General features: G+C 36.4%; 4 protein-coding genes across 5 annotated transcripts; 2 read left to right on the top strand and 2 right to left on the bottom strand.

Annotated features, from left to right (window-relative positions):
• Window positions 1–2,437: 2,437 nt before the first annotated feature.
• LOC111470014 (myb-related protein 306-like) lies at window positions 2,438–4,015 on the bottom strand. The gene is made up of 3 exons (XM_023115456.1): window positions 3,588–4,015; window positions 3,383–3,512; window positions 2,438–3,166 (listed from the first exon to the last, which is right to left on the bottom strand). The coding sequence occupies exons 1-3, from the start codon at window positions 3,718–3,720 to the stop codon at window positions 2,569–2,571; spliced, it is 861 nt and encodes a 286-aa protein (XP_022971224.1). The 5' UTR covers window positions 3,721–4,015; the 3' UTR covers window positions 2,438–2,568.
• Window positions 4,016–5,187: 1,172 nt separating this feature from the next.
• LOC111470291 (regulation of nuclear pre-mRNA domain-containing protein 1B-like) lies at window positions 5,188–18,554 on the bottom strand. 2 transcript variants are annotated; one of them, XM_023115850.1, is made up of 9 exons: window positions 18,213–18,554; window positions 17,791–17,897; window positions 16,741–16,988; window positions 13,575–13,730; window positions 13,347–13,503; window positions 11,309–11,448; window positions 11,159–11,194; window positions 5,803–6,650; window positions 5,188–5,652 (listed from the first exon to the last, which is right to left on the bottom strand). In XM_023115850.1, exons 2-8 carry the CDS (start codon window positions 17,867–17,869, stop codon window positions 5,811–5,813), a joined length of 1,656 nt encoding a protein of 551 aa, XP_022971618.1. In that variant the 5' UTR covers window positions 17,870–17,897; window positions 18,213–18,554; the 3' UTR covers window positions 5,188–5,652; window positions 5,803–5,810. The 2 variants fall into 2 exon arrangements, with proteins under 2 accessions (XP_022971618.1, XP_022971617.1); XM_023115849.1 differs by having other exon boundaries at window positions 5,188–6,650.
• LOC111470294 (protein PLANT CADMIUM RESISTANCE 10-like) lies at window positions 7,520–24,527 on the top strand. The gene is made up of 6 exons (XM_023115852.1): window positions 7,520–7,530; window positions 20,243–20,249; window positions 21,907–22,118; window positions 22,426–22,653; window positions 23,227–23,453; window positions 24,157–24,527. Exons 4-6 carry the CDS (start codon window positions 22,479–22,481, stop codon window positions 24,325–24,327), a joined length of 573 nt encoding a protein of 190 aa, XP_022971620.1. The 5' UTR covers window positions 7,520–7,530; window positions 20,243–20,249; window positions 21,907–22,118; window positions 22,426–22,478; the 3' UTR covers window positions 24,328–24,527.
• Window positions 19,210–21,323, top strand: LOC111470292 (membrane steroid-binding protein 2-like). The gene is made up of 2 exons (XM_023115851.1): window positions 19,210–19,675; window positions 20,882–21,323. Exons 1-2 carry the CDS (start codon window positions 19,335–19,337, stop codon window positions 21,159–21,161), a joined length of 621 nt encoding a protein of 206 aa, XP_022971619.1. The 5' UTR covers window positions 19,210–19,334; the 3' UTR covers window positions 21,162–21,323.
• Window positions 24,528–25,172: the final 645 nt, after the last annotated feature.

The raw sequence follows: 25,172 nt of genomic DNA, 5'->3' as shown, positions 1-25,172 counted from the left end.
CTCTATATAAACTCATCTTCCCCACATTTTTAAAAGATACAACTTACATACATTCTTCAATCCTCATTTGTTCAAAGTCTCCATTGTTTATTGCTCTCTCCAAGCTTACAAGTTTATTTCTTTTCATCTTATTCTTGAGAGGGATTATTATTATATTGTGAGGAAATAGTTGTCAGTATCCCAAATTGTAAATCTACTCTTTGAGAGAGTTGTGGTGTGTTATTATCAAACTCAAATACTTGTATCGGTTTGATCCTGCGTCGTTGAAAGGATTGAGTTTGCTCTTGAACTCGTAAAAAGAGCGGTGTACCGGTTTGGCTCTGATCCGTGGAAAGAGTCGGAAAAGTTCTTTATTCAAATTCCCAAGAGGCGCTTGGGGAGTGGAGTAGGTCGAGTTTGACCGAACCACTATAAAACTACGGTGTCATTTTCTCTAACTCTTTCCTATTTAATTTCAAGATTATTATTATGTTTATTGCATGTTCTACTTGATTATTGTTTTGACTTGAATTATTTTGTTTTAGTAATTATCATCTTCTACTTATTTGTAAAAAGTTTTATCATTAGAAAAATTAATCAAGTTTAAACACTTTTATCGTTAAAACCCTATTCACCCCCCCTCTAGGGTTGCCATACCGATCCAACAATGGGATCTCACAATCCACCCCATTTCGGGGACCAACGTCTGCGCTGACACTCGTTTCTTTCTCTAATCGATGTGTTACCCTCCAATCCACCCCCTTTTGGGACCTAGCGTTTTTGCTGGCACACCGCCTCGTGTTCACCCCTTTTAGGACTCAGCCTGCTCGCTGGCACATCGCCTGGTGTCTGATTCTAATATCATTTGTAATAGCCCAAACTCACTACTAGCAGATATTATCCTCTTTGGGCTTTCCCTTTCCGGTTTCCCCTCACGTTTTTAAAAAGCGTATGCTAGGGAGGGGTTTCCACATCCTTATAAGGAATGCTTTGTTCTTTTCTCCAACCAATGTGAGATCTGGCAGTATTGCTGAAACTTCTTTCTTTTTTTCTGTTTTACCGGGACAATTTTTCAAGGCAAAGAAGAATCATAAAGTAGATATTGCCTGCTTTGGTCCATTATGTATTGCCGTCAGCCTCACGGTTTTAAAACATGTCTATTAGGGAGAGGTTTCTATACCATCATAAGAAATTCTTCGTTCTTCTCTCCAACCGACATGGGATTTCAAAATCCACCTTCCTTGGGGGGCTAGCGTCTTCGCTAGCACACCACCCCGTGTCTCGCTTTAATGTCATTTGTAACAACCCAAACTCATTGTTAGTAGATATTGCTTGCTTTGGGCCGTTGTGTATCGCCGTCAGCTTCACGGTTTTAAAATGCGTCTACAAAATTAGTTCATAGAAATTTAGTGCAAGTTCTACACATATCCATGATGTTAGGTCTTAGCTATGGATAATATCCCTTTTCATACGAGGTTGAAGATGAATTAGGTTCTTCTCAGAGTGATTCTCCAAAAACGTGTAATTCATAATTAGAACAATAATAGTTCATATGGAAACCATAATAACGCATAGTACACATATTAGGTTAATTTATTTTGCAATAGTTGGAGTATAGGGTACAACATAGGTACAATTAATTCCATATGTTTGTACAAAATCAATAATTGATACAACTCATGCTCTCGATGTTTCTCTCTTTTAAGTAATTTATACATTATTTTATCTCGTGCCAATACAAATTAGGTATCTCAGTATTCCAAATGTTTACAACAGATAACTTTTTTAGACATCATAAGTTATCTATCGATCCATAGAGCTCAATTTAATGCATAAAAAAGGCGTAATTGACTAATGGAGTAATTTGTGACATTGAAGGGCACGAGAGAAGATAGGACGGAAGACGTGAATAAAGGCAAAGTATGGACCATGTTGATAGTTTTCATTAGCCATGTAAGTTCATTTATGTTACACCTCATTTTTAGTTGTGAACAATTAATGATATGATGTTAACCTATTCATTATATTAATTTCTCAAAAAACAATTCATTCATTGTGAAAACCACCCTCCATTTCATCCATTTTAATAATAAATTTGCACATAAATATGCATTTATACACATAAATAAAAATGTCTCTTCTTTTTTGTTTTCTTTTTTATTTATTTTTATTTTTTTTGAAAAAAAATAGAATTAATTAATATATTAGAAAGAAAAAAAAAAAGAAAAACTCAACCGACAAAGTTGAAAATGTCTAAATTTATTAAATTTAACTTAAAATAAAAATGATAAAATCTCATTTTTTTTAAGCATATTAGAGTGATAATTGCATTTATTTCTTTTATTTTAAATAATTTTTAAAAATATCTAAAGTATGGAATTGAAAAGAAATTGGGATAGTTCTTATAATATTAATAAATGATTTATAATATTCTACAAATAAATAAAAAGACAAAAAGTAGAGCTGAAGGAGCGATTATTGTTCATTCTCAAATAATTGTTTTTTTTTTTGGATTATTACAACTTTAAACAAACAAAAATAAAAATTACAGCTTTTTTGTTTTTTATTTTATTTATTTATTTTAATTCCTTAGAACACCGGCGACAACTCCATCATCTCCTCCACTTGCCCGGCGGCGCCTTCTTCAAACAGCCACTTTTCAAGAAAGGAAAGCGGCGGCGGCGGAGCTGCAGCCACCGCTGTGGAAGCGGCTGTCTCAGATCTTAACTTCTCTCCAACATTTTCCTCTTCATCCTTACAACTTGTCGTGGATTTCCCCCAGGAATTCACATTCTTCAAATTCTCAAACGACAACATCGAATCAAATTCTTCACCAGAAACCAACTCGCCGCCGTCCGCCTCCACTTTCAGCTGCTGCCTCGCGGTGGCGGTAGAATTCTCGCCGCCAATTTTCGGGCGAGATTCTTCCGGTGAAGATCTCATCCAACCTTGAAGAAGACGCGAAATGTTCTCGGCACTTGACGCGTACGTGGAAGCTTTGTTTCCGGCCGCAAGTTTATCATTAAAGCTCTTGGTCTGAAACTGACAACTGCCGGACTCCGATGGCTCCGGCAGGTCCACGGCGGCGGACTGCAACTTCTTAAGCTTCTTTTTCAAGTGGGTGTTCCAATAATTCTTGATGTCGTTATCCGTTCTCTGAGGAAGATACGAAGCTATGGCCGCCCACCTGTGAATCAAAATCACAAATCAGAGAGATAAAAACAAGAACAGAGCAATAAATTTTCACAAACACAGCAAAATTTCTAGTTCTTACTCTGTTTTTTGCTCAACCCACTTCTTGATTAAACGCATATCAAAATATTATCCAAAACCCATATCAAAACATGATATTGCAGAACAGAATTTGATAGAAAATATTATGAACATTATGAACATTACTTACTTGTTACCCAATAAAGCTTGAAGATGAATGATCATGCCCTCTTCATGAGGAGTGAAATTTCCTCTCTTAATTCCAGGTCTGAGGTAATTGGTCCATCTAAGCCTACAACTTTTGCTGCATCTCAACAATCCTAAAATGGGCACAAAAGATTATTGAAAAAAGGGAATTAAAAGTGAAGAGGGAGGAAGCTCTGTTTTGTTGGTACCTGTATTAGTAGGAACTGATCTCCAATTGCCAGGGCCATGTTCTTGAATATATGAGACCAGAATGATATCTTCTTCGGGCGTCCATGGACCCTTCTTGATACCCACTTTCTCACAGCAAGGAGGCCTTCCCATGGCCTTCTCTCTGTTTTTGACTCGATTCTTTGAGTTGGGTCTGGCTATAGCTATGGCTTGAATGCAATAATGAAGGTTTGGTTTAAAGAGAGATCAGAGAGCGGCCATGAACATGTGAAGAGCTTAAATATAGCTTAGAAAATGGCCTGAGATGAAAAGCTAAAAATGGTCTCTTGGATCTACCCAACCCACATCTGAATCAGTCGCCTCTTTATTGAACATCCAACAAAAGTCAGATCAGAAGAGGAGAAAAGGAGGTTTGATTTATGGTGATGCAACTTTTGAGAAGAAGACTTCATGAAAATTTATTAATATTTTTTAGATCACTGTGTGACGGTTGAGACAAGTAGCTGGTTTTCTCCAAAAAGGTGGGATCTTTCTCTACATGATCCAAGTAAAAAGTAAAACCTATTACTTCTTTACAGAAATTAGCTATGGCGATCTCGAGATCATGATGAAAAGAGTAAGAGAGTTGGTAATCATATGATATCTGTGTATAATAGAGAGATTATTATTATTCTTTTTTTTTTTTATCTCTTTTTTATATTGAGAGAGGAAATTGTCGTTTTAGATTGTCGCTTCAGACTAACCAAAAGTTACGTGTTGTGTATCCAATGATTTAAATAATGTTGCTTGAATATAAAATAGAGTTAACCTAGTTTTAATAAGCTTGTAATTGGATGATGTCTAGCCTTATTACATTAAGTATTTTTAGAGTGTTGAAATATAAGTCAAGCCTAGTTTCTATCACCCCTATCTCTGGGTGAAAGCTATAAATCACCAAGACTTACTTGGTAGCCTCGGTATACTTGACCAAACCTACCTACTCTGACCTAGCTCATCTTACTTCTCCAATTGGTTGGTATGGCTTCCACTGGTACCTGTTGTGTATGAGATGAGTCCACGTACTCAAGATAAGAAATTACTCCGTTAGGTCTTTTCGATTCAGAGTCGGCCGATAATAGACCTACTTACTTTGCTTGTAGACCATTAGCTAAAGTGACTTATGATCTCCCTTGATTGAGTTTGGACTCATATCACTCGACCTATTTACTTAGCTCGACTCCATATCTGTGATTCAAATTAAAAATCCTAATTCCCCTAATTTAAATCCTTAAAACTCAACCACCAAACTTTCATCACTGTCTAACTTTGAATTCACCTCACAGACTTGTCATCATACATTGAGGTTCATGATTAGGTTTATTAATTTCAAAAATATCATATTGATTCAATGTGATTTAATTATTTTCTTGAATATCACACTATACATCATCAATAGTAGATTTTCAAACTTTGCTACGTTACATCAATACATATCAATGACGAAGTTAGTCAACATGAATCTCCTACTATTTGACAAGAAAAACAACAATAATTTTTAACATGAAAAAATTGATGACATGACGAACACAAATAAAATGAGGGGGATCAAGTATGAAATGAGCTAAGAAGAGTAAGGAACAGTTTATTTTAAATAAAAATTCCTACTGAATCAGAAAACAGAGCAACAGATTACAAGAACCATGGCAGTGCTGTATCTATTAGAAATTCTCAAGGCCTCACTAAAAGTTATATTACAGACCAGTATCATCCTATTATGGCTATCCAAAACAAGTCCATTTAGCCACTCTCTCTATCCATCCATGCAGATTTAGAGGCAACAGTGTCTTCAAAGCTAAATCTAACGTCGTCAACTAAATAATGCTAGGAGGTACTCTACCCAACTTCCAATCTAATGGGAGAAAAGATTACCTGGCCATAGTAAAATTTCAAGGCAGCCGAGAATTCACCTTGGTTTCCAGTTTTCGATAGCATTACATTGGAAAAGCCTAAATCTAGCCACTTAATTCTTCCATCAGCATTGGACGAACCTCAGCTGCAACATGCCCTTTTAACTTGTTGGCAGGAGATGGACATAAACTAAAACTTCTACAGAACCAAAAAAAGTTCTACTAATTTACATGATAATACATATTCTGAAATGAACTCTCAGATGGCAGGTAGAAATGTGAATGCCTAATTTAACCTGTTTAAAGCTATTAATCCTTTAATTGAACATTTGCCCCAAGTAAACTCTACCTGGGAACTTACTGCCTAGGGACAGGTGGTGGTGTCGACTGCTGACCTTGCCCGTAGAAACCTATACCTGGTGGCCTGTAAAATCCTGCTGAAGTTGGCTGCGACTGCTGAGGCTGCTGTGGCTGTGGCTGTTGCTGAGGTGGCTGAGACGTCGGCCTACTCAAACCCATCACAATATGCGGAGGTAAAGGAGGTGGAGGTGGTAGAGAATATGCTCCAAAGTTATAAGGTAATACCCCCATTATTCCACCAGACTGAGCATATTGATTCACTGGTGGAGCTGGCGGAGGTGGTGGAGCAAATGAAGCTTGACTCTGGTTCGCCTGGGATACAGGCTGTATGTTTGCTGATTGTGCAAGAGCCACATTTGTCAATTGTTGTTGTTGCATAGGTGTAACAAATGACGCCCCAATTCCATCTGAACTATCAGAAATCGGCATTGGCTTCTCAAGTTTCTGTCGTTTTTCAGGAGAGAATATGGATAATGAAGCAAACCCAGCTGATTTTAGGCCACCATTCATGGAAGCAGCTTCTTCTGCAACAAGAGATGAAAGAACAGAGGTAAGCATCTGTGCTGAAGATGTAGAAGCAGCCAACTTTGCAGCAACAGCAGCAGCAGCAGCTCTCTTGTTTTCCTCTTCACTGCTTTTAGGACCAGCAGAAGAAACCATAGCCTGGACAAGAGGGGACTGAGAAGAGATTGTGTTTGATTGAGCTGAAGATAACTTAGCATCAGTCACATGGGTCATTTCTGTCAGTAGATCAATGCTAGTAGCAAGAGGACCAGGAACTGGACTCGCAATTCTCTTCCGAACATTACTTGCTAGCTCAATTTGAGATCGAGCTATCTGCAGATTCATAAGCAATAATTTCCAAGCAACATAAGCGAACAGAAATTAGAAAATACCAAACCCTCTAACTAATAGCTTTGCATTCCCCAACATATGAGATACAACTAATATGAGATGTCCGTCCATGTGAATGGCAGAGAACAATAAACAAGTTGATAGAGATGAATACAGTAAGCATCTGATATAGATTCATACATACTCGTTTTCATAAGACAAAATTAATGAAGTACATAACCAAGTGCTCTGTCGCTAGTACATAAACTTGGGGAAATGAACAGTGTACACAAACTAACTGCTCTCTCGCTCTCAAAGAAGTCCTTTCCAATTTATAAAAGTACAACGGTTATATCTTTATCCACAATACTTGAGCCAACTTCTCATAACACCTTGAAAAAGAATCACCTTATCAATTAATGCATTTTCTAGTTGAGAAAATTTGCTAATCAAAATACGATCTAAAAATTGCATTAGACAAGACCCAGGCCAAATTCTTGATGAAGGTTCACGGTAAATAAAATTTACAGCACAATTCAGTTTCTACAGCCTAAAATAGCTTAGCAATGACTAAGAAAATTGATATAAAAGTGGTTATTGTGAGAAGAGAAACAAGAAGTAAAAATTCTCAAATAATTGAACTCCTAGTAGTTTGAACTGTAATATTGGTATTCAAACTCGTTCATATCACATGATAGAGCAAATAAGTTGTGAATATGACAGCTAATGGATATGAAGCAACCCATAGCTTTTTTTTGGGCAAAAAGCAGAAAGGTAGAGAATTTTGAAGCTGGTCATTGAGAAAGCTTTTAACTGTTAGGATGCTATTGTTAGTTTGCAAATATGATGATACATGCTGGACATTTTAATCAAAGCAGTGGAAGTATATGAGAGATTTTCTGGTCTCAGAATCAATAGGAAGAAGTCGTCAATTAGTGGGATAAATATTGACAATGTCAAGTTGAATCAAGTTACTTCAAGGCTTCATTGCAAGATAGAATATTTGCCTTCTTTTATATCTTGGTCTCCCCCATGGAGGTCATCCCAAAAATGCATCCTTATGGCATCCCGTTAAGGAAAGAATTTTGAAGAAGTCGGATACATGGAAATGCTTCAAACTTTCGAGAGATGGTAGGCCAACACTTTGTAATTTAGTTCTCTCTAACTTGCCTTTATGCTACATGTCCCTTTTTCTTATTTCTTCAAACGTTTGTTTGGAGGTGGAAAGGAAATTGCGTTCATGGATTGTTCTAGTAGAATGATGATAGAAGCAAGCTCCATAAAGCTTTGAGATTGGAAGAGCTTTCCTTCAGATACATCATCTTTTTTTCCCGATGAAATCATTCTTTCCTCATCCACATGTATCTTGGCTCTTGACAGCCTTTTTCGCCTTGTTGACTCTTTTGAAAAGGCATGTGGATTGATTACAAATCATAAGAGATCGGAGATTTTGGGTCAATACAGAATTTGAGGAGGTTAGATTAATAGCCAAGAAATTTGATTGCGGACAAGGATATTGGTCAAATGTCTATCTGCCTTCCATTGGGAGATAAACCTAGAACTTCTTCATTTTGTATCCCAATTGTTGAGAGAAGTTGAAAAAAGGATCCACTCATGGAATCACACACTTATCCAAAGGGCGTCGCCTTGCTCTTTTGTAAGCAACGCTCTTGAATCTTCCCACATACTTTTTGTCTCTCTTCAAGATCCCATGGAAGGTTCCATTGAATATTGAAAGTCTGTATAGAGACATTTCCTTTGAAAAGGGAGCTCCTCTCAATCCAGATCACACTTAGCCAGATGGGAAAAAGTCACTAGATATACCTCCCATGGAGGCCTCGGTTTGCAATGATTGGCAGAAAAGAATATAGCTTTATCAGCCAAGTGAATCGGACGTATTATCACGAAGAGGATGCTTTATGAAGACAGGTTATTGATGCTAGATATGAGACACACTCACATTCCACGAAATTATTTTTATTGAGATGCCTAAGGAGCCCTGATATCACTTTCAACAACTACTTCTGTGTCCACACCTTTATTTTTGTCTCCTCCTCATCCCTTTCATTTCCCAAGTTCTAAGAAGACCTGTCACCTCTTCTGCTATTTTCTTTTGAGCAACACTACCTTTTTTCGCCGAAATCCTTATTAATGGTTTGATACATAGCTATTCTTTTCCAAAGTTTGCACTACCTCTTTGCTAATTGTGAAGCCCTCTGAATATTGAAATTCCTACTCTTTTTTTAATTGCCTTCGATTTCGGGGAGATTATTGCCATGGTTGACATGGTGTTCTCGTCCTTCCTCTCTTCCATTGAACTAGCACCTTCAATTGTCATGGCCATAATATCTAAGGATTCATCCGTTTGGAAATAACTTGGAAATCCTCCAGAACGAATATCTTCCATCATGCTCTCTTGAATTCCAAAAATTTTGTTCATTGTTCTAATGCTAGGACTTCATAAAGAAATTTCGGAACCTAGGTCTCTCTTGCTCTTCGTTTGGAGCTTCTTCCCATTGGGAGGGGTCTTTGTGAGTACTCGTGGATTGGATATATCCTATTTTAAAATGCTTTAACTTGGGCTTCTCGCCAAATGTGATTCGCGTTCTTTTCTTCGTGATTTAGATGGGCCATAAATGTCTTCGGTTGAGACATCCTTTGGAATCTCTTTTTCTTTTCCTTGCTGGGTTTCATCCTCTTTACCCTTTTCCTGTGGTCCATTGTATCCATTACCACATCCCCCATTTTGCAGTATAATTATGAATTGGAATTGTGGGCCGTATCTGATATCTTTATGGCGAGAGCATTCTGAACATTAACGCATGGGTGATTTGTACCTTCGATCCTTCATTTATCCATCAGACTAAAATTAGGATCCTTTGGTCCTCCATGAAAAACGTGAGCAGTGGTTGACGAGAAACTTCCATGAAGGTCGGCGACCCTATCCACAAGCATATTCTCCTCCTGGTATGTCCCCACATTATTGATGAGGCTAATATTTGACTAGTATAAACCCCCAATACTTATCCTTGATCTTAATGCCCACATCAAAGCAATCCATGAGCAAGGAGTTACTTCATAACCTTCCAAGCCACCATGACAGCCACAAATTGCTCTGAGTATCTTCAGGTTCAATGGAAATTGAAGAGGAATGTTATGAATTCTCACCCAACCACCATAATGGGATACTAACTTAATTCTACTATGTTTACAAACATCCCATCTCTCTAGCTTCAAAACAAACGGTCCAAATCTCATCCATTAGACACAAACGACCTTCTAAATCCTCATAATGGCATTTCAGGATGGCTTTATCCGTCTGAAAAATGTGTGAAAAATGAATGATGATAAGGTGCTCTTCAAGTCTTCCTTTCCTTTCTATCACCTTTAAATCCTCCTTCTTTGTCTTTTTCTCCCTCCCCGACCTTTCTGGGGGCGATTTTACAGCTTCTGCAAAATATTTCTCCTTTCTACACTTACGTTTTATTTCTCTTTGTTGCTCCGTTTTCTTTCTGTTGAGAAAATCTATTATCATTTGTTAAAAGGTCTTCCATCCACTGTATTCTTCTCCCGCTGGCACCACAGATTGAATTTTCCCCTTGAGTTAACTACTTTCGTGGTTTCTTAGTATCTCTCTTTTGTTTACAATTTTCTGAATCCAAATGAAGCCATTGTTGCAATTGTTTTTCCGGAAGAATTTTGGGAGTTGAGAACAAGAAGCAAGTCTCCAATGGAGTCTTTTATTCAGACAAAAACGATTTCTTCAACTAACAACATGAACTTTTTCCTATAATGCGGTTCTGTGATCTTAACCACCCTTTCTTTGAAGATTTACACAAAAAGAGCTTATTCTACACCTTTATCGTACAACAAAGTGAGTTTTTGTCTGGGTTTTTCCTTTGCAAGACATGTTTGAATAGGGAAGCTTTTTTTTTTTTTTTAATTCCCCACCCTCTTAGGAGTTTGAATCTTTTGAACATTAGTCTCTTTTCATTTCTTCAATGGAATGTTTGGTTTCTCATTAAGAGAATATAATAAGATGTATAAAGAATAACAATATTAGTCAACCACTAGTGTCACCTTAATGATGTATAAAAGCAAAAAACTTCGTTCTAAACAATCAAATATATCAAACTTAAAACAACGTCAAAATCAATCCCCCACAAAATTATACACTTCAAACAACATCATTCAGTCTTATTTTTCTCGAAAAATGTAATAGTCACGGTCAAAGTTTTATCGTGTTCACTTATTCAGGGTGTCTGTCCACCTCCACCATGCTTAAATGCAAGAAATATAAAGGTCTGGCACTCTGATTTAAATGTTTCAAGGTATACTGAAGTTCATGTTTTGACATATCCAAATATCTTACCAAATTTTGAGGTTTCAAGGTATACAATACAGCACATGTCAGACCCACCTTCAAAACTACTTTAAGCCAACAAGAGATCCCAAAACATACTCTTACTACAGATTTCAGAAAAGAAAATATAAGAAGCACTTTAACTTACCTGCAACTGATTGCGAACTAGTTCCAGCTTTGATTCCTGTAATTTTTCCACAAGGAAATCAACTTACAATGAAAGTATGTCAACGATATAGAGGAGGCTGGGAATCTTGAGAAATTATTTGAGGAAATTAAAAAGAGGAAGAGAAATTACTTGGTCCTGAAGCGCTTCTACAAGTAAGGAAACCAAAGAAGCCCTAGTTGCCTCAACACTTTCAAGTTGCCCAATACATTGTTGAACCACATTTTCCTGCTCTTGAAGGTCGTCCAGCAATGCTGATCTTGGTTGAGTTCCTAGTTTGGAAGGAAAGTACAAAGAAAAACTCTCTTACAATACTTCTCGAAGAAAGAGGTTTTACGACACAAACATAAAAATATAGCAAGGAGAATTCTGTATATATACTGGACAAAATAAGCCAAAGAATAGAATGACCACTGATCTACAAACTTTCATAAGAGGGAAATTAAGGCATTTAAAACGAAAATATGTATTAAATAAAAAAATGGGGTTCAGCATTTTATGGTAAGATGTCCCTTTGACTTGGCCAATGTTCCAAGATTGAAGATTTCAATCATTCTTTCTTAGCTTGCTCACTATGGCTCCAAAGGTTGAATCTTAGCATTCCCTCCATGAAGATTCAGCTACCTGTTTGATAGAATAGCTGCTAAATGTATTTCTATCAAATTGTATTTCTACAGTCATGTCATGCAGAATAGGCACGCTGTCATAACAAAAGTTTGGCAGGGAACCCCTTATACTTCATGTTCCTCTACAATCTTATTTTAGCTATAGAGATTCACGTCACATGCAATCAACCAAACTTTGACTTTAGCCATCTTCTAACAAGAACATTTGTCACTAGCGCGGAATGAGCTACAAAATTGTACCAACAAAGATGAAAAACAAAAGGGAAAGAAAAACAGAATTAGTCCATTCCGCATCTATAAAGCCCTCCATTACCATTTTATCACTCCCCTTTAAACAATAGTCCATTTGTAAGTATCCCTTTGGTGAATGCATAAACCAGTCATATATAAGGGGTCAGCTAAATCAAAAGATTTATACGCATTTCAAATTTTATAACAGAGGAAAGAGAAAATATGTTTTTCTTCTAAATAAATTGTTAGGAAATTCAAATCCCTTTTTAATAAATGTTGAACCTATTAGTTAACCTTCTTTGAAACAAGAAAAATAGGGGAAAAAAGAGTATATTTAGAAAAGTACTCTTTGTTTAAGATGGAGTTTCAAAATAGAACTACTATATGGCGGTAAACCATTTCAAATTAAATTCTAAATATTGAATGTATCCATCAAATTAGATACTTGTTCACTGTATTAAACGTATTGATATTTTTAGTTTATCATAAAACCCATATATAACAAAATGTAAAGATTTTATTTTGCAAGTATGGCCTCTTTATATTTCTTAGAGATTGAAAAGGTTGGAGTGACTTTGCATCTGAATTTGGGTTTGCTTTTGGGAACAGTTCAGGGTTTCTAGCTTGCTGTAGAGATTGCCAGTCTACGATTCTCGATATTCTTTTGTATACACCCTTTTGAGATAAAGCTTGGTTCATTTGGAGGGTTGGTTTCTTGTTGTTTTTAGGGGTATTTAGCTTGAGAAGAATAATAAGATATTTAGGGAATTGGAGAGATTATTGATGGGGTTTAGTCCCTAGCTAGGTTTAGTGTCCCTTTCTGCTTCTATTACCGAAGAGTCCCGGAACTGTCCACTAGATCTCATGTCCCTAGTTAGGTTTAATGTCCCTTTTGTGCTGGTTCCTGTGTTGGGCTATCTTTATGTATGTCTCAGTTTTCTCTTTTGTATTCTTTCATTGTTCATGATGAAAGTTCTATTTCTTAAAAAAAAAAAAAAAACTTCATATCTATTACTATCCTCCGGACCTATCATTTAGCATTAGAGTATTGCTTCTCAGCATACAGCGACAATAAGTAGTGGAGATAAGAACAACGACAGAAGAGCTTCAGAAGCTTCCATCAACAGAAAAATGTTGCCGCTCTTTAAGGTAAATGACAGCTATTCCAAAAGTAACACGAGTTGGAATTCACACAAACAATACTAATTAGGAAAGAAACTCAAAACCACGCTGTCATGTACACTAACTTAGTGTAAATGACAGCGTCACCTTAAACTAATTGCATGAGATGACTATAGTAGATGAGGTTATACCTTGAGCTATGGAAGCATTCAAGTCTTCCTCAATTTGGTTCAGATGATGAGTTGCAGAACTACAGTTGTTGAGAGCAGCATCTTCATTCAAATGTTCATCAAGTACAGATTGAAATGCAGTAAGAATCTTTTCCGGAACACCTCCAACAGCCAGTTTCTAGAGTTGAGCAATAAAGATTATAGAGGTCTGAACACAAGAAATCAAATGAAAAACTGCAATAGTCTTACAATTCTCACAGAATGGGCATCCCTCTTCACTATCTTTATAGGATTTGAACTCTTTCCATTGCTGTTGGGTAATGGAGGTGGATTTTTACCAAGCATTTCATCCTTAAGACTCTGACCCCGAGAACCAAAAACCTTCCGTTCTTCCCAAATATCGACCTTAACAAACAAACTCCCATGAAGCGAAACAAGTGAGAGAAAAATCAGTGAGGCAAATGAAATCCCAACTTTCGAAATAACACTCAGAGGTACTGTCATGAGAAAGGGGGAGAGGGGAACTGGTCAATCTTATCATTGCAATTTTTGTTAACATTACAGAGCCATGCACACAGTTGATAGTGGATTTCAAGCAACATATAAAAAACAAAAATGTACGTGAGGATAATTTAGAATAAAATGTCAATCAATCGTAATCTGTAACCAAAAAACAAATTGTATAAACTTCCACACACTATCAAAGTATAGCACGATTTTTAATAAAAACGATTGAATTATTTAACTAGTCCAAAGTTACAATATGCACAACTAGTATTTAACAAAGAAAATCTAAGGTCCCCAAACACCTCCTCCAAAGAATGCAACAAAGCGTCCCAACCAAGCTGCACATCTTCCTTGAGGTCCAATCCAAATGGTCAACTTTTTTGTGCATGACCGGTCACACGAAGAATTTAACCTTCTAGAAAGTTCCCACCTTCCACGACAACAAAAGAAAGAAGTGCTAGAAGAGGAGAGACTTACCAAAAAAGGAAAGAAGGAACTACAAGAAAAAAACTTTGGACTAACTAGGACTCCAAAGACGAACATCCATTTTCCCAGGAAAAAAAAATCAAAACTCTCCCATCATAGATAAAAGGCCAAACATATATTGTTTCCCTGTCAGACAACAAACAATAAAACCCCAACAGAGGCAAAAGAAAGCACTTAGGATGAGAAAGGACAGTGCCTACCGATTGGTTTCTCAGAGAGGATAACTGAAAAACTAGAAAACAAGAGCAAAAGAACCTATCCCCCAACCACTTATACTCCCAAAAGTAGGTATCCTTCTCATCACTTATCAAACAATGAACAAATTGAGAAAGGTAAAGAAGCTCAACAAAAATATCTTCCTAAGGGTTTCAAGAAGTGTCTTGACAAACCAACCTACTCAAGATGTCAATGACCAAAATGAAGAGGAATGGAGTGGGGGATCACCTTGCTTAAGATTGTAAGGGCTTCAACCTCTGTCAGGTTAACTATTGATAAGGATAGAGAAATTCACCATCCAAATACATCTTCAAATCCACAACCTCCATTTAAACACAAAGCCTTCCTTCTAGAGATCCTTATCTAAGAAATCTCAAATCAACATAAACATGATAGAGAAATTAACCATACTAATACATCTTCAAATCCACAACCAACATATAAACACAAAGACTTCTTTCTAGAGATCTTTATCTAAGAAATCTCAAATCCACATGAACATAAGCTTAACCAAAATTAATCTTAAGAATGACACCCTCTTGATTGTAATGCTCAATAGCCTCATTGACAATCAACACCTGGTCCAAATTTTGTCTCTCGGCTACAAAAGCTCCTTGGGAGTCTTAAATCGTGTAAGGGAAGACCCTTCACAATCTATTTGCTTATGTTGGAGGAATAATCTCATTTAAAGCAACCCACCTACGCAACTTGATTGGGTCACAATTCAAACTTAAAATTTGACACTTGCCTTTATTAATCTTCAAACCCAAGATAGCCTCCCAAAACGATAAATTGTCTCACCTCAAGCCTTTACGCCTTGAATGATTTAAAAAACATTGATCACTCCAATTTCGCTCATGACAAACCAACCTACTCAAGATGTCAGTGACCAAAATCAAGAGGAATGGAGTGGGGGATCACCTTGCTTAAGATCTGTAGGGGCTTGAACCACTGTCAAGTTAACTATTGATAAGGATAGAGAAATTCACCATCCTAATACATCTTCAAATCCACAACCTCCATTTAAACACAAAGCCTTCCATGTAGAGATCTTAAACTATGAAATCTCAAATTCACATAAACATATGCGTAACCAAAATCAATCTTAAGAATGACACCCTCTTGATTGTGATCCTCAAAAGCCTCATTGACAATCAACACCCGATCCATATTGTCTCTCTACTACAAAAGCTCCTTGGGAGTCTGAAATCGTGTTAGGGAAGACATTTCTCAATCTATTTGCTAATGTTGGAACAATAATCTCATTTAAACTTATAAAAAAACTTATTGGCCTAGAGTCCTTTAACCCTACTCTCTTTTGTCTTCTCAGTACAAGGAAAACATAGGCCTCATCAGTAGGAACATCAATGACACCCGCTTGTAAAACTTAAAAGACCTTCCAATCATCCTCCTTAACACACTCCCAACTCTCTTAAAATAAAAACCATTGTGAATCCATCCAAACTAAGGAATTTATTTCAGTTAGACTCAAACACTACTTTCTTTTATATCAATCTATATGGGGTGTACCCATTAAATAGTAAGCTTTTTGGATGACAAATTTTAGATCTCAGTTTCCTTTCTTCTCTCATTAATAGCTTTATTTGCAATAAGATCAAATCAAGGATTTATCTACCCCCCACGAACAGGTCCTATATTCCTTTATTTATATAAAAAAAAAATTAATTATGCTTATAACTATTTTAAACAAAAATTATTTTATAAAGAAACCTACATTCACGTCTAGGAATGGGGGGACAAAAGGGGGAAGAAAAGGTACCACATATTATGCTTCAAACTCAAGTTTTAACCCGCATATCAGGAATTTACTAGATTATTCCTAACTAATATACAAGCTTTAGGAATTAGCACCAATTGACCACCTCAGTACTCATGAAACACCAATCAAAAGACTGCTATAAGTAGAATTGAGAGTTCTATTACCAATGTGACTAATAAAGCAGTTCAATCTTTGAGAAGCCTAAATATAAATGTTTATGATACAAATTTGTCAGGCCAAATGAAGAAATCCATCCTCCCTTTTCTGTTTTCCGTCTTCACCATTTCTTCATTTCTTTTTTCACAAATGAAAAATGTTTTACATTTCAGCAATATGTTCCAGAGTCAACTAAGATGCTTCCACAAATAAAAAACATAAAAACATTTATTGCCATCATATTTATACACAAGAATAAAGAGGACATACAAGTCTTGCTACCGCCTTCTTTCCACTTTCATCCCCATGATCATAAACGTACTTGAGAGAAACAGGAAGAACTTTCCAGAATTCGTTCACAAATTCACTTCCCTTGCGCCTGCTGTTTTGCAAAATGTCATTTGCCAAATAAAGAAATGAAACACGCTGCTCTTTCTGAGATGAGTTGAATAATTTATCCCATGTTTCAACAATCTGCTTGGCCTTTTTCCGGTGGGAAATGCACCATCTTGATAAAGCTAATTCAATATCAAAGAAAAACAAATTCATTACAGTTGCACCCACCATCAGAATTTTTTTGAGGATATATTTGAGCACAAAACATTCTTCCATGAGTCAACAGTATAAGAACCGTTCTTTAATCAGTATGTACCAACACAAACAAATTACAAAAAGACTTCAAAAGGGGCTCAATCTAAACACAAGAACTAACACATCCCAAACGTCTTCTAATCTAGTGAATTTATTGCCAGAAAAATGAAAAGAACAAAGGCAATAATTACTCTCAATCCAAAGTTCCCAGACGAGTAATGAAAATGTTCAACCATAAGAAGCATAGGTAATCAAGTTTAATAATGAAGTCATGCCAACATCGAAGAAATCTCAACCACAAAATCATGAGGCTATCCACAAAATTAAATTCAATTAAGTCTTTTACAGTTTAAAATACATATAGAGAAAGATTCTAACTTCAAAGTTTTAATAGAGAATCGCCGCCATACCCAGTTCTTTACATACATAATTAGTAAATGACAAAAGGCATTACTTTGTTTTTCTTCTTTTCTTTTCTTTTCTCTTTCTTTCTTTCTTTCTTTCTTTTTTTTTTTTTTTTTTTTTTTTTTTTTTTTTTTTTTTTTTTTTTTTTTTTTTTTTTTTTTTTTGACATCCATGACTATGAACACCAAAAAAATTTAAAATCAATATATAAAAGGGAGAAAATATCTGAACAAAAACTGTAAACGCCGGTGTGTAATAGAACGGGCAATGCAATATTTTCAGGCCACAAAAATAAAGTAAAAGATAATGATTAGAGAAGGATACACTCGATGCTCTGCTGAGAATTGTTGAGTTTGGATAACTTCTCAGACAACACCTGTGCTTCAAAACCCTCGTTGTTCATCCCGTGACGAGAATATTATTACATTACCCTGCAGCAAAGTTCCAAGAAAAACTAGCAGTTCATCGAAGCTATGTAAGCTCTGAAAATAGTGAGCACGCGAATTGTAACCAAGAACAAAACTTCAAAAAAGCTACCTTCAACATTATTTCCTAATATAACTAGGCATAACTATCATTCTCAGCACGATAAACAATTTACGCGAAGCCCAGTTCGAGAACTTATGGAAAAACAACATTAGGGTTCCACACCCAATCAGTAATTCCTCGCCGCTAACGAAAAGGGTGGATCTAGATTTCCATAAAAGCAAAAGAAAGAAAAAAAAAACATTTGAAATTTCGAATACCTGGCGTATATTGATTCAAGAACTCCACTCTTGACGATAGCCTTTCCCGATAGAACCTCGGGGAGATGAATTACAGGAAGGGAGAAAAAAGGTTGCTGATTGCCGATGATTTTTCCTGGTATTTGTGTTCCTTGTCAATAGGGATTAGGATGAACAGAGAATAAAGAAATTGAAACCGAGAGGGAGTGGGAAAAGTTGTGGGTTTTTCGAAGTGGACAGAGGATTCCCTAATTCACCAGCAAATGATGGTTCAGAAGAAGGGTGATAAGTGGAGGAAGATGAAAAAACTGGTTTGCAGAGAGTTCGTCAAAATATCGAGAAAAAATGTTGACCAAGAATGGAAAATAAAAGTCTCTAATAAAACTTTTCTTTTTTTCTTTTCTAATTCTCTAAATTATAGGGTTTAGCTTATTTTATTTTCCTTTCAAAATGTTAATTTTTAAGTTGAATTACCCATCTAAATCTTAAATTTTCAGAAATTATAAATTATCATATTTTTAAATCACATAAATTAAAACTTTAAAATTCAAAATTATATTTAATAAAAATTTAAAATTATTAAAAAATCATTTTGGCCCGTAATAGTTTAATTTATTATAGTATGATTTAAATCCTAATAATTTTACCCATCCATATATGAAAATTTTATTAAAATTCAACATTAATTATATAATTGAGGCGAAATAGTATCAAATTTTAAAACATATACGCTATATTGTTACGTATTAAAATTTATGTATCAGGTCATGTCTTTCGGACTATAATGTAAATCGGATGGTAGTCTCACTCCAAATTTGTAATTTCAAAAACAGTCCGATAAAAAAACAATAAAAATTTAAAATGGCATTTACTTCATTAAAAATATAAAAATTGTATTAGCTAATTATACGTAAAAATCTTATTCTCAATTGATACAAAATTGATAATATCTAATAAATGGGTGGTTTTTAATCTTTTTTATAAACAAATTAATTAAAAGGAAAAAAGAAAAGACTTGTCAACCATGGAGGGAGTAGGTAAGGATTCATGGTTGGTGAAGTTGGGACTTTTATCTTCAAATCCAGTCCACCGGAATCTATTGCCTCGGGGAGAAAATCGCAGTCGCAAAGCTAGAGCGAAGAAATGGAGATCTTCTGGAGAGCGATGGAACAGATCAATTGGTACACCGGATTATCGCCCACCGCCTTCTTCACCATACTTGCCTCAATGATCTTCGTGTTTCAAATGGTTTCCTCCATGTTCGTTTCTCCAGAAGAGTTCAATAAACCCCCAACTGTTCCTGTTTCTTCGTCTAACTCGGCCAATTCGAATTTGTTTGTTAACGATACGGTCGCCGACGCCTCGCAATCAGTCCAAGTAGGGCGATTGACGGAGCAGCAGTTGAGGGCTTACGATGGCTCCGATCCGAATAAGCCACTTCTTATGGCTATAAAGGGTCAAATCTACGATGTATCTTCCGGCAGGTACTTTTTTTTTCCTTCATCATTCGTGGAGCGAATTCCGTTTGGTTTCTATTTAGAAATTTGCTCATAACTTGCATAGTTGCCTACTTTCATGAGTTGAAGCATTGAGTATGAAAATTCTTCTTATTCTTCGCTCTAGATGAAGAACTACTCCTGTTTATCTCATGACTGGAGTTCAAGAATTGCAGAATTTTAAACAAAACTGACCGACCGGCGATATTTATTGAGGATATACATTAGAATTTCTTGAGCACACTTCCAGTTGTAATCCCATTTACACTACTTGTCAATTGTCATATTGTCTGTTTTACGTCAAAGTTCCACTGATCAGCTCAAACTGTTAAGATCTTTGGCCAAGATTTTCAAGGAGGAGAATATTTTTGCACAAAATGTGTTGGCGAGAGGATTGTCAGGCCTTCCATTCGGTTTCCTTGTGTGAGAAAAAGGGTGGTCGGGAGTAAAGAATGAAAGTTGGGCTGTGTGGGACTGGGGACTGAAGTTGCAGAAGGGAAGGGGAAGTTTTTGTTTCCTCTCTGTGAAAGCGGCTAATAACAGTAATTTTGTCAGTCAACCAGTCTGTTGGGGAATATTAAACTCATTGTCGAGTTTAGGAAGCTTTAGGGTTGGAAAGCCTCTCCATATTTACATAATACATGGCTGGATTTGTGAGATCTCACATCGGTTGGAGAGGGAAACGAAACATTCCTTATAAGTGTGTGGAAACCTCTTCCTAGTGGACGCGTTTAAAAACCTAGAGGGAAAGCCTAGAAGGGAAAGCTCAAAGAGGACAATATCTACTAGCGTGGGCTTGGGTTGTTACAAATGGTATCAGAGGCAGACATCGGGTGGTGTGTCATTGAGGACGTTGGGCCACAAAGGGGTGGATTGTGAGATCCCACGTCGGTTGGAGAGGGGAACGAAGCATTCTTATAAGGTGTGGAAACATCTCCCTAGTGGACACGTTTTAAAATCTTAAGGGGAAGCCCATAAGGGAAAGCGGACAATATCTGCTAGCGGTGAGCTTGGGTTGTTACAGGATTGCTCAAATCAATGAACTATAAAGGATTTAGTATACAAAAAGAGTTTCCTAAGCTTACGTTTATGTAACCTAATTCTGGACAAAATTGAAACTTCTTAAGAGTTCAAAGACTAAATTGAAAGATGTAATTGCATAGGATGACACTGTGTTTTTGGTTGGCTTTTCAGGACGTTTTATGGTCCTGGTTCACCTTACTCCATGTTCGTCGGGAAGGATGCTAGCAGAGCCTTGGCTCTCTTGTCTTTTAAACCTGAAGACATTAATGGTAATCTCGAAGGCCTGAATGAAGAAGAGCTTGTAATCTTGCAGGATTGGGAATACAAGTTCATGGAAAAGTATGTGAAGGTTGGGGAGCTCGTTTCAGAGGAGGCATTGAATGAGCGTTCTGAAAATGGACACCAAAGTACCGACACCAATCGAGAAGAAGAACCCAACAAAGATCAATAAGAAGGCGTTTATTGCTTTCACCTTTCATCAGGCTCATCACTGAAAGTTCTTGACTTGAATGTGCCTGTCCTTTGCCCTTCAATCGGATTGATCACATTGAAGTTAGATATCCTGCTACATCTTGGCTACATTTTTGGTTTTGTATATTACTTCACACGAAAATTTTTAATACGAGCAAAAGTTTACATTACAAAATTTTCAATTTTGACATTTATCGTGCGACTCTAATCTATCACTTTAAACGTTTTTATCATGCGTCAAGCATATTAGAATTTCATTTGAAAATGAAAATAGTAGCACGTGTGGATATAGAAACATACATGAAATAGTCTCATTTGTTGGACTATAATTACCTTTTAAAAGACCGTGAGCTCATGTCGCTTAATATTTTGTTGAGTCTTGAATGTCCATCCATACTGGAAGGTTAGTTGTCGACCCTCTAGTACTCAACATAATACTACAAGAATATCATAAACACGAGGGGGAGCAACTACATACCTAAACTTACTGTGATACGTATGTGGGTCAGTGATATATTTCTTACTGTTCCGATAATTACATGCCTAAATTAATAATAATACGAGAGGAGACACGTTATAATGCATACATAAACATAAATGTTTATTTATTTTTGGTTTTACGTGTAATTTTGTAACTTTAACAATATTTCAAGGACAAATGTCAAAGTAATTATTTTATATATTAGAAGAGTGGGAAGCGTTTTGTTAAAAAGAAATAGAAAAAGGAGTACAAAGCGAAACCCACCGCCATTTCTCTCTCCAGCGCGCTACAATTTAGCTACGAATACAAGGATTAGATGTTGCCGACTCCGGCGATATAAGAACATCCCAAGATCTCCCCAGATCGCATCCGCATTCCTTCCGATTCATTCCCGCCGTGCCCTCCCGGTGAAGAAGACAATCAAACACGACATTCATCTCCTGCTTTGATCCACAGGTTCATACTCGTTTGGGTTATTCGCTGCTATTCTATTTTTACTCTTTACACGTACCGAACAAACATCTTCGATTTAGGAACTCCAAAACCTAATGGTGTTTTCATGTTGAGCCCTTGAATCATTTGAGCTCCATTTTTCTTTCCTTTTATGGTTTACATCCTGGTTTTAATTGAGGATTCATCGGATCAGATGAAGTGTGCAAAAGGAATTAGTAGATCGAAGTGTAAAAATCATGTGTTAGTGAGGGGAGGGTAAAATGTAGGTTTTACGAATTGCATTTTTGATGATTCTTAATGAATCTCACAGGTTGGATTCGTTTGAAAGAGATTGGGAGGGATTTTGTTGTGCATCAAAGCTAGATGGATGGCGGAATAAGTTATGTCCCTCCTGCATATGTTCCTCTAGGGCAGTCTGATTCAGAAGCGGAGATTATTTCCAGAGACGAGGGCATCCATTCCACACCTAATGAACTTAAGGATGGATTGTCACAATGGTCGTCTGGAATATGTGCGTGCTGCGATGATATGCAGAGCTGTACGCTACTTTCTGCCTTCTGACCTTGATTTATGCGAAGGAAAAGTTATGAAGGTGCATCTTGAGTATAGAAAGGAAATGCTTTGCATGTGTTCTTATATCAAATTGATAAATATTTGAATTGTAGGCCAATGGCTGTTTCGATTAGGGAACCCATCATATCCTGTTGTGAAAGCTTGCTCTGCCATTTATTTGTTGAGTTTTCTAAGATCCAAGGAAGCGCTGAATTTTTCACTATGATTAGGTTTATTATAGGAAACTTGATCAGCCCTAAATGATGGGCATAGAGCGTGAAGAACTTTGATTAGTTCTCTAACAAGTTCATGTTGTAGTATCAATTAGAGTCCCTAGTTTCAATCATCCAAGTGTGTATAAAGATTCGGACACTTGATCTTGTGCACCTTTAGTTTGTTGTTAGATACCAAACAGAATTTAGATAATATGATGATTTTAAACGAATCTCTTTTTATATTTTTGGTGGTGGTTGAATATTACTATCAAGTCTAAGAGCATTGCATTTAAAATGATCTCGCATGTTAAATGGGAAGCTCATTGCAACTTTTCTTGGCGCAGGTTTTATTGGCCTTTTTTGTCCATGCTTTCTGTTTGGGAAGAATGCTGAACTTTTGGGTTCTCGAACAATGTTTGGGTCATGCGCAACTCATTTCATTTTGTGGGCACTTACGAATACAGTCTGCTGCTTGTTGACTGATGGACTTTTCTTGAATCTACCTGGATGCGTTCTTGCATGTTATGCTTGTGGTTACCGCAAGGCCCTACGGTCTAAGTACAATTTGCCGGTATTATATCGTACTCTTATTACTTTTTCATTGTTCATTGTCTTGCAAGCATGAATTATTTACAGATTATATATGGCACATAGCATTTATAAACGATGTTATGCATTAATCTTTTCTCCTGATGGCCAAGAGAATTCGAAGTTTTAAGTGGCTTTTTTCTTTACATTTGTCTCGACACAAGATGGGAGTTAGTTCTAATGTAACGACCCAGACTTTTCGTACACGTAGCGATCAAAGCCGTTATAAATAGTATCAAAGCCAAACACCAAGTAGTGTGCTAGTAAGGACGCGACGCTGGGTCCCCAAGAGGGTGGATTGTGAGATCCCTCATTGGTTGGAGAGGAGAACGAAGCATTCCTTGTAAAGGTATGGAAACCTCCCTCTAACAAATGTGTTTTAGAACCTTGAGGAGAAGCCTTTGAAGGGAAAGCCCAAAGGACAATATGTGCCCGAGGTGGGTTTGGGTTGTTACAGAAGCATTATTTTAAGGGTGTGAAAACCTGCATTTTAAATCCTTGGGGAAGCCCTTGAAGGGAAAGCCCAAAGAAGACAATATCTACTATGGGTGGGGGGTTTGGATTGTTACATCTAATGCCTTTATCCTCCATATAATATACCCCAGCTCACTACAAGTTCTCTAGTCAATGAGTTGATTGTTATGCTTCCATGAGCCACACCTAATAATCTCTGAAATGTGATGTAGGAAGCACCTTGTGGAGACTTTGTGACCCACTTTTTCTGCCATTTCTGCGCTATCTGTCAAGAATACAGAGAGATTCGTGAAAGAGCTAGAGGATCCGGTCCCCATGATTTGAGTCTGGCTGTTGTTACCCCGCCAACAACTCAAACAATGGATTCTAACCCAGAAAAATAGTTCCCTAATTGCTGGAGCTACCGCGAAATACCGGTAACTTGTAATAGATTTGCTCGCTTAGCACCGAGTTCTTTCTTTCCCTCTTTTGTTCTTACTGGATTTCCCTCTTTTTTATTATGAGATTTCCCCCCTTCTTTCGTCTATTTAACATTGTAGTATTATTAGAAATTCAGTTCTCCTAGCGATTGATAAAAGTGTGTGTGTGTGTGTGTGTGTGTTTTTTTTTTTTTTAAATAATTGAACATATAAACATGAGTTGCAATGTTTGGTAAATTGATATTAAATATACTGTTTGTTTGATGTTGGTCTTTAATCTTCATAATTTATTATGGTTGATGTATTATTTCGAAAGAGGGCTAAAACCTAAAGCAAAGTAATTCCTATTTTCAAGTTTTCTTTAATGTACCGATGAGGGAGAATTTATTGCTTGTGGATTGTAAGTCTGTTGCTTTCGCCAATAATAGATTCAATATATATATATATATATATATATATATATTTAAAATGCATATATGATATTATTTACAACTATATACAAGATTAAGATCTTAGTATTTATATTATTTCAAAAGTATATAGAATTAGATCTAGTTCTTTGCCAAGGTGGTCTATTGTCTTTTTCTCCTGCACACACGTTGTTAACATGTGCTTTTATTGCTGAAAGTCGTTTAAGTTTTGGTGGAGAACTTTTTTATAATAATTCTAAACTGATTTAAATTTTAAACTTTAATACAAATGGAAATGTCCAGTATTTTGATAGACCTTGAGGCCCCCTTGCACCATAATTTGATTTATTCTCCTTTTAAATTTTTTTAAACTCTGAATTCATATAATATATAGCCATA

This window comes from Cucurbita maxima, unplaced genomic scaffold (assembly GCF_002738345.1).
Source record: "Cucurbita maxima cultivar Rimu unplaced genomic scaffold, Cmax_1.0 Cma_Scf00043, whole genome shotgun sequence".
Taxonomy (NCBI): Eukaryota; Viridiplantae; Streptophyta; class Magnoliopsida; order Cucurbitales; family Cucurbitaceae; genus Cucurbita; species Cucurbita maxima.
This window is presented reverse-complemented; position numbering and strand designations above follow the sequence as displayed.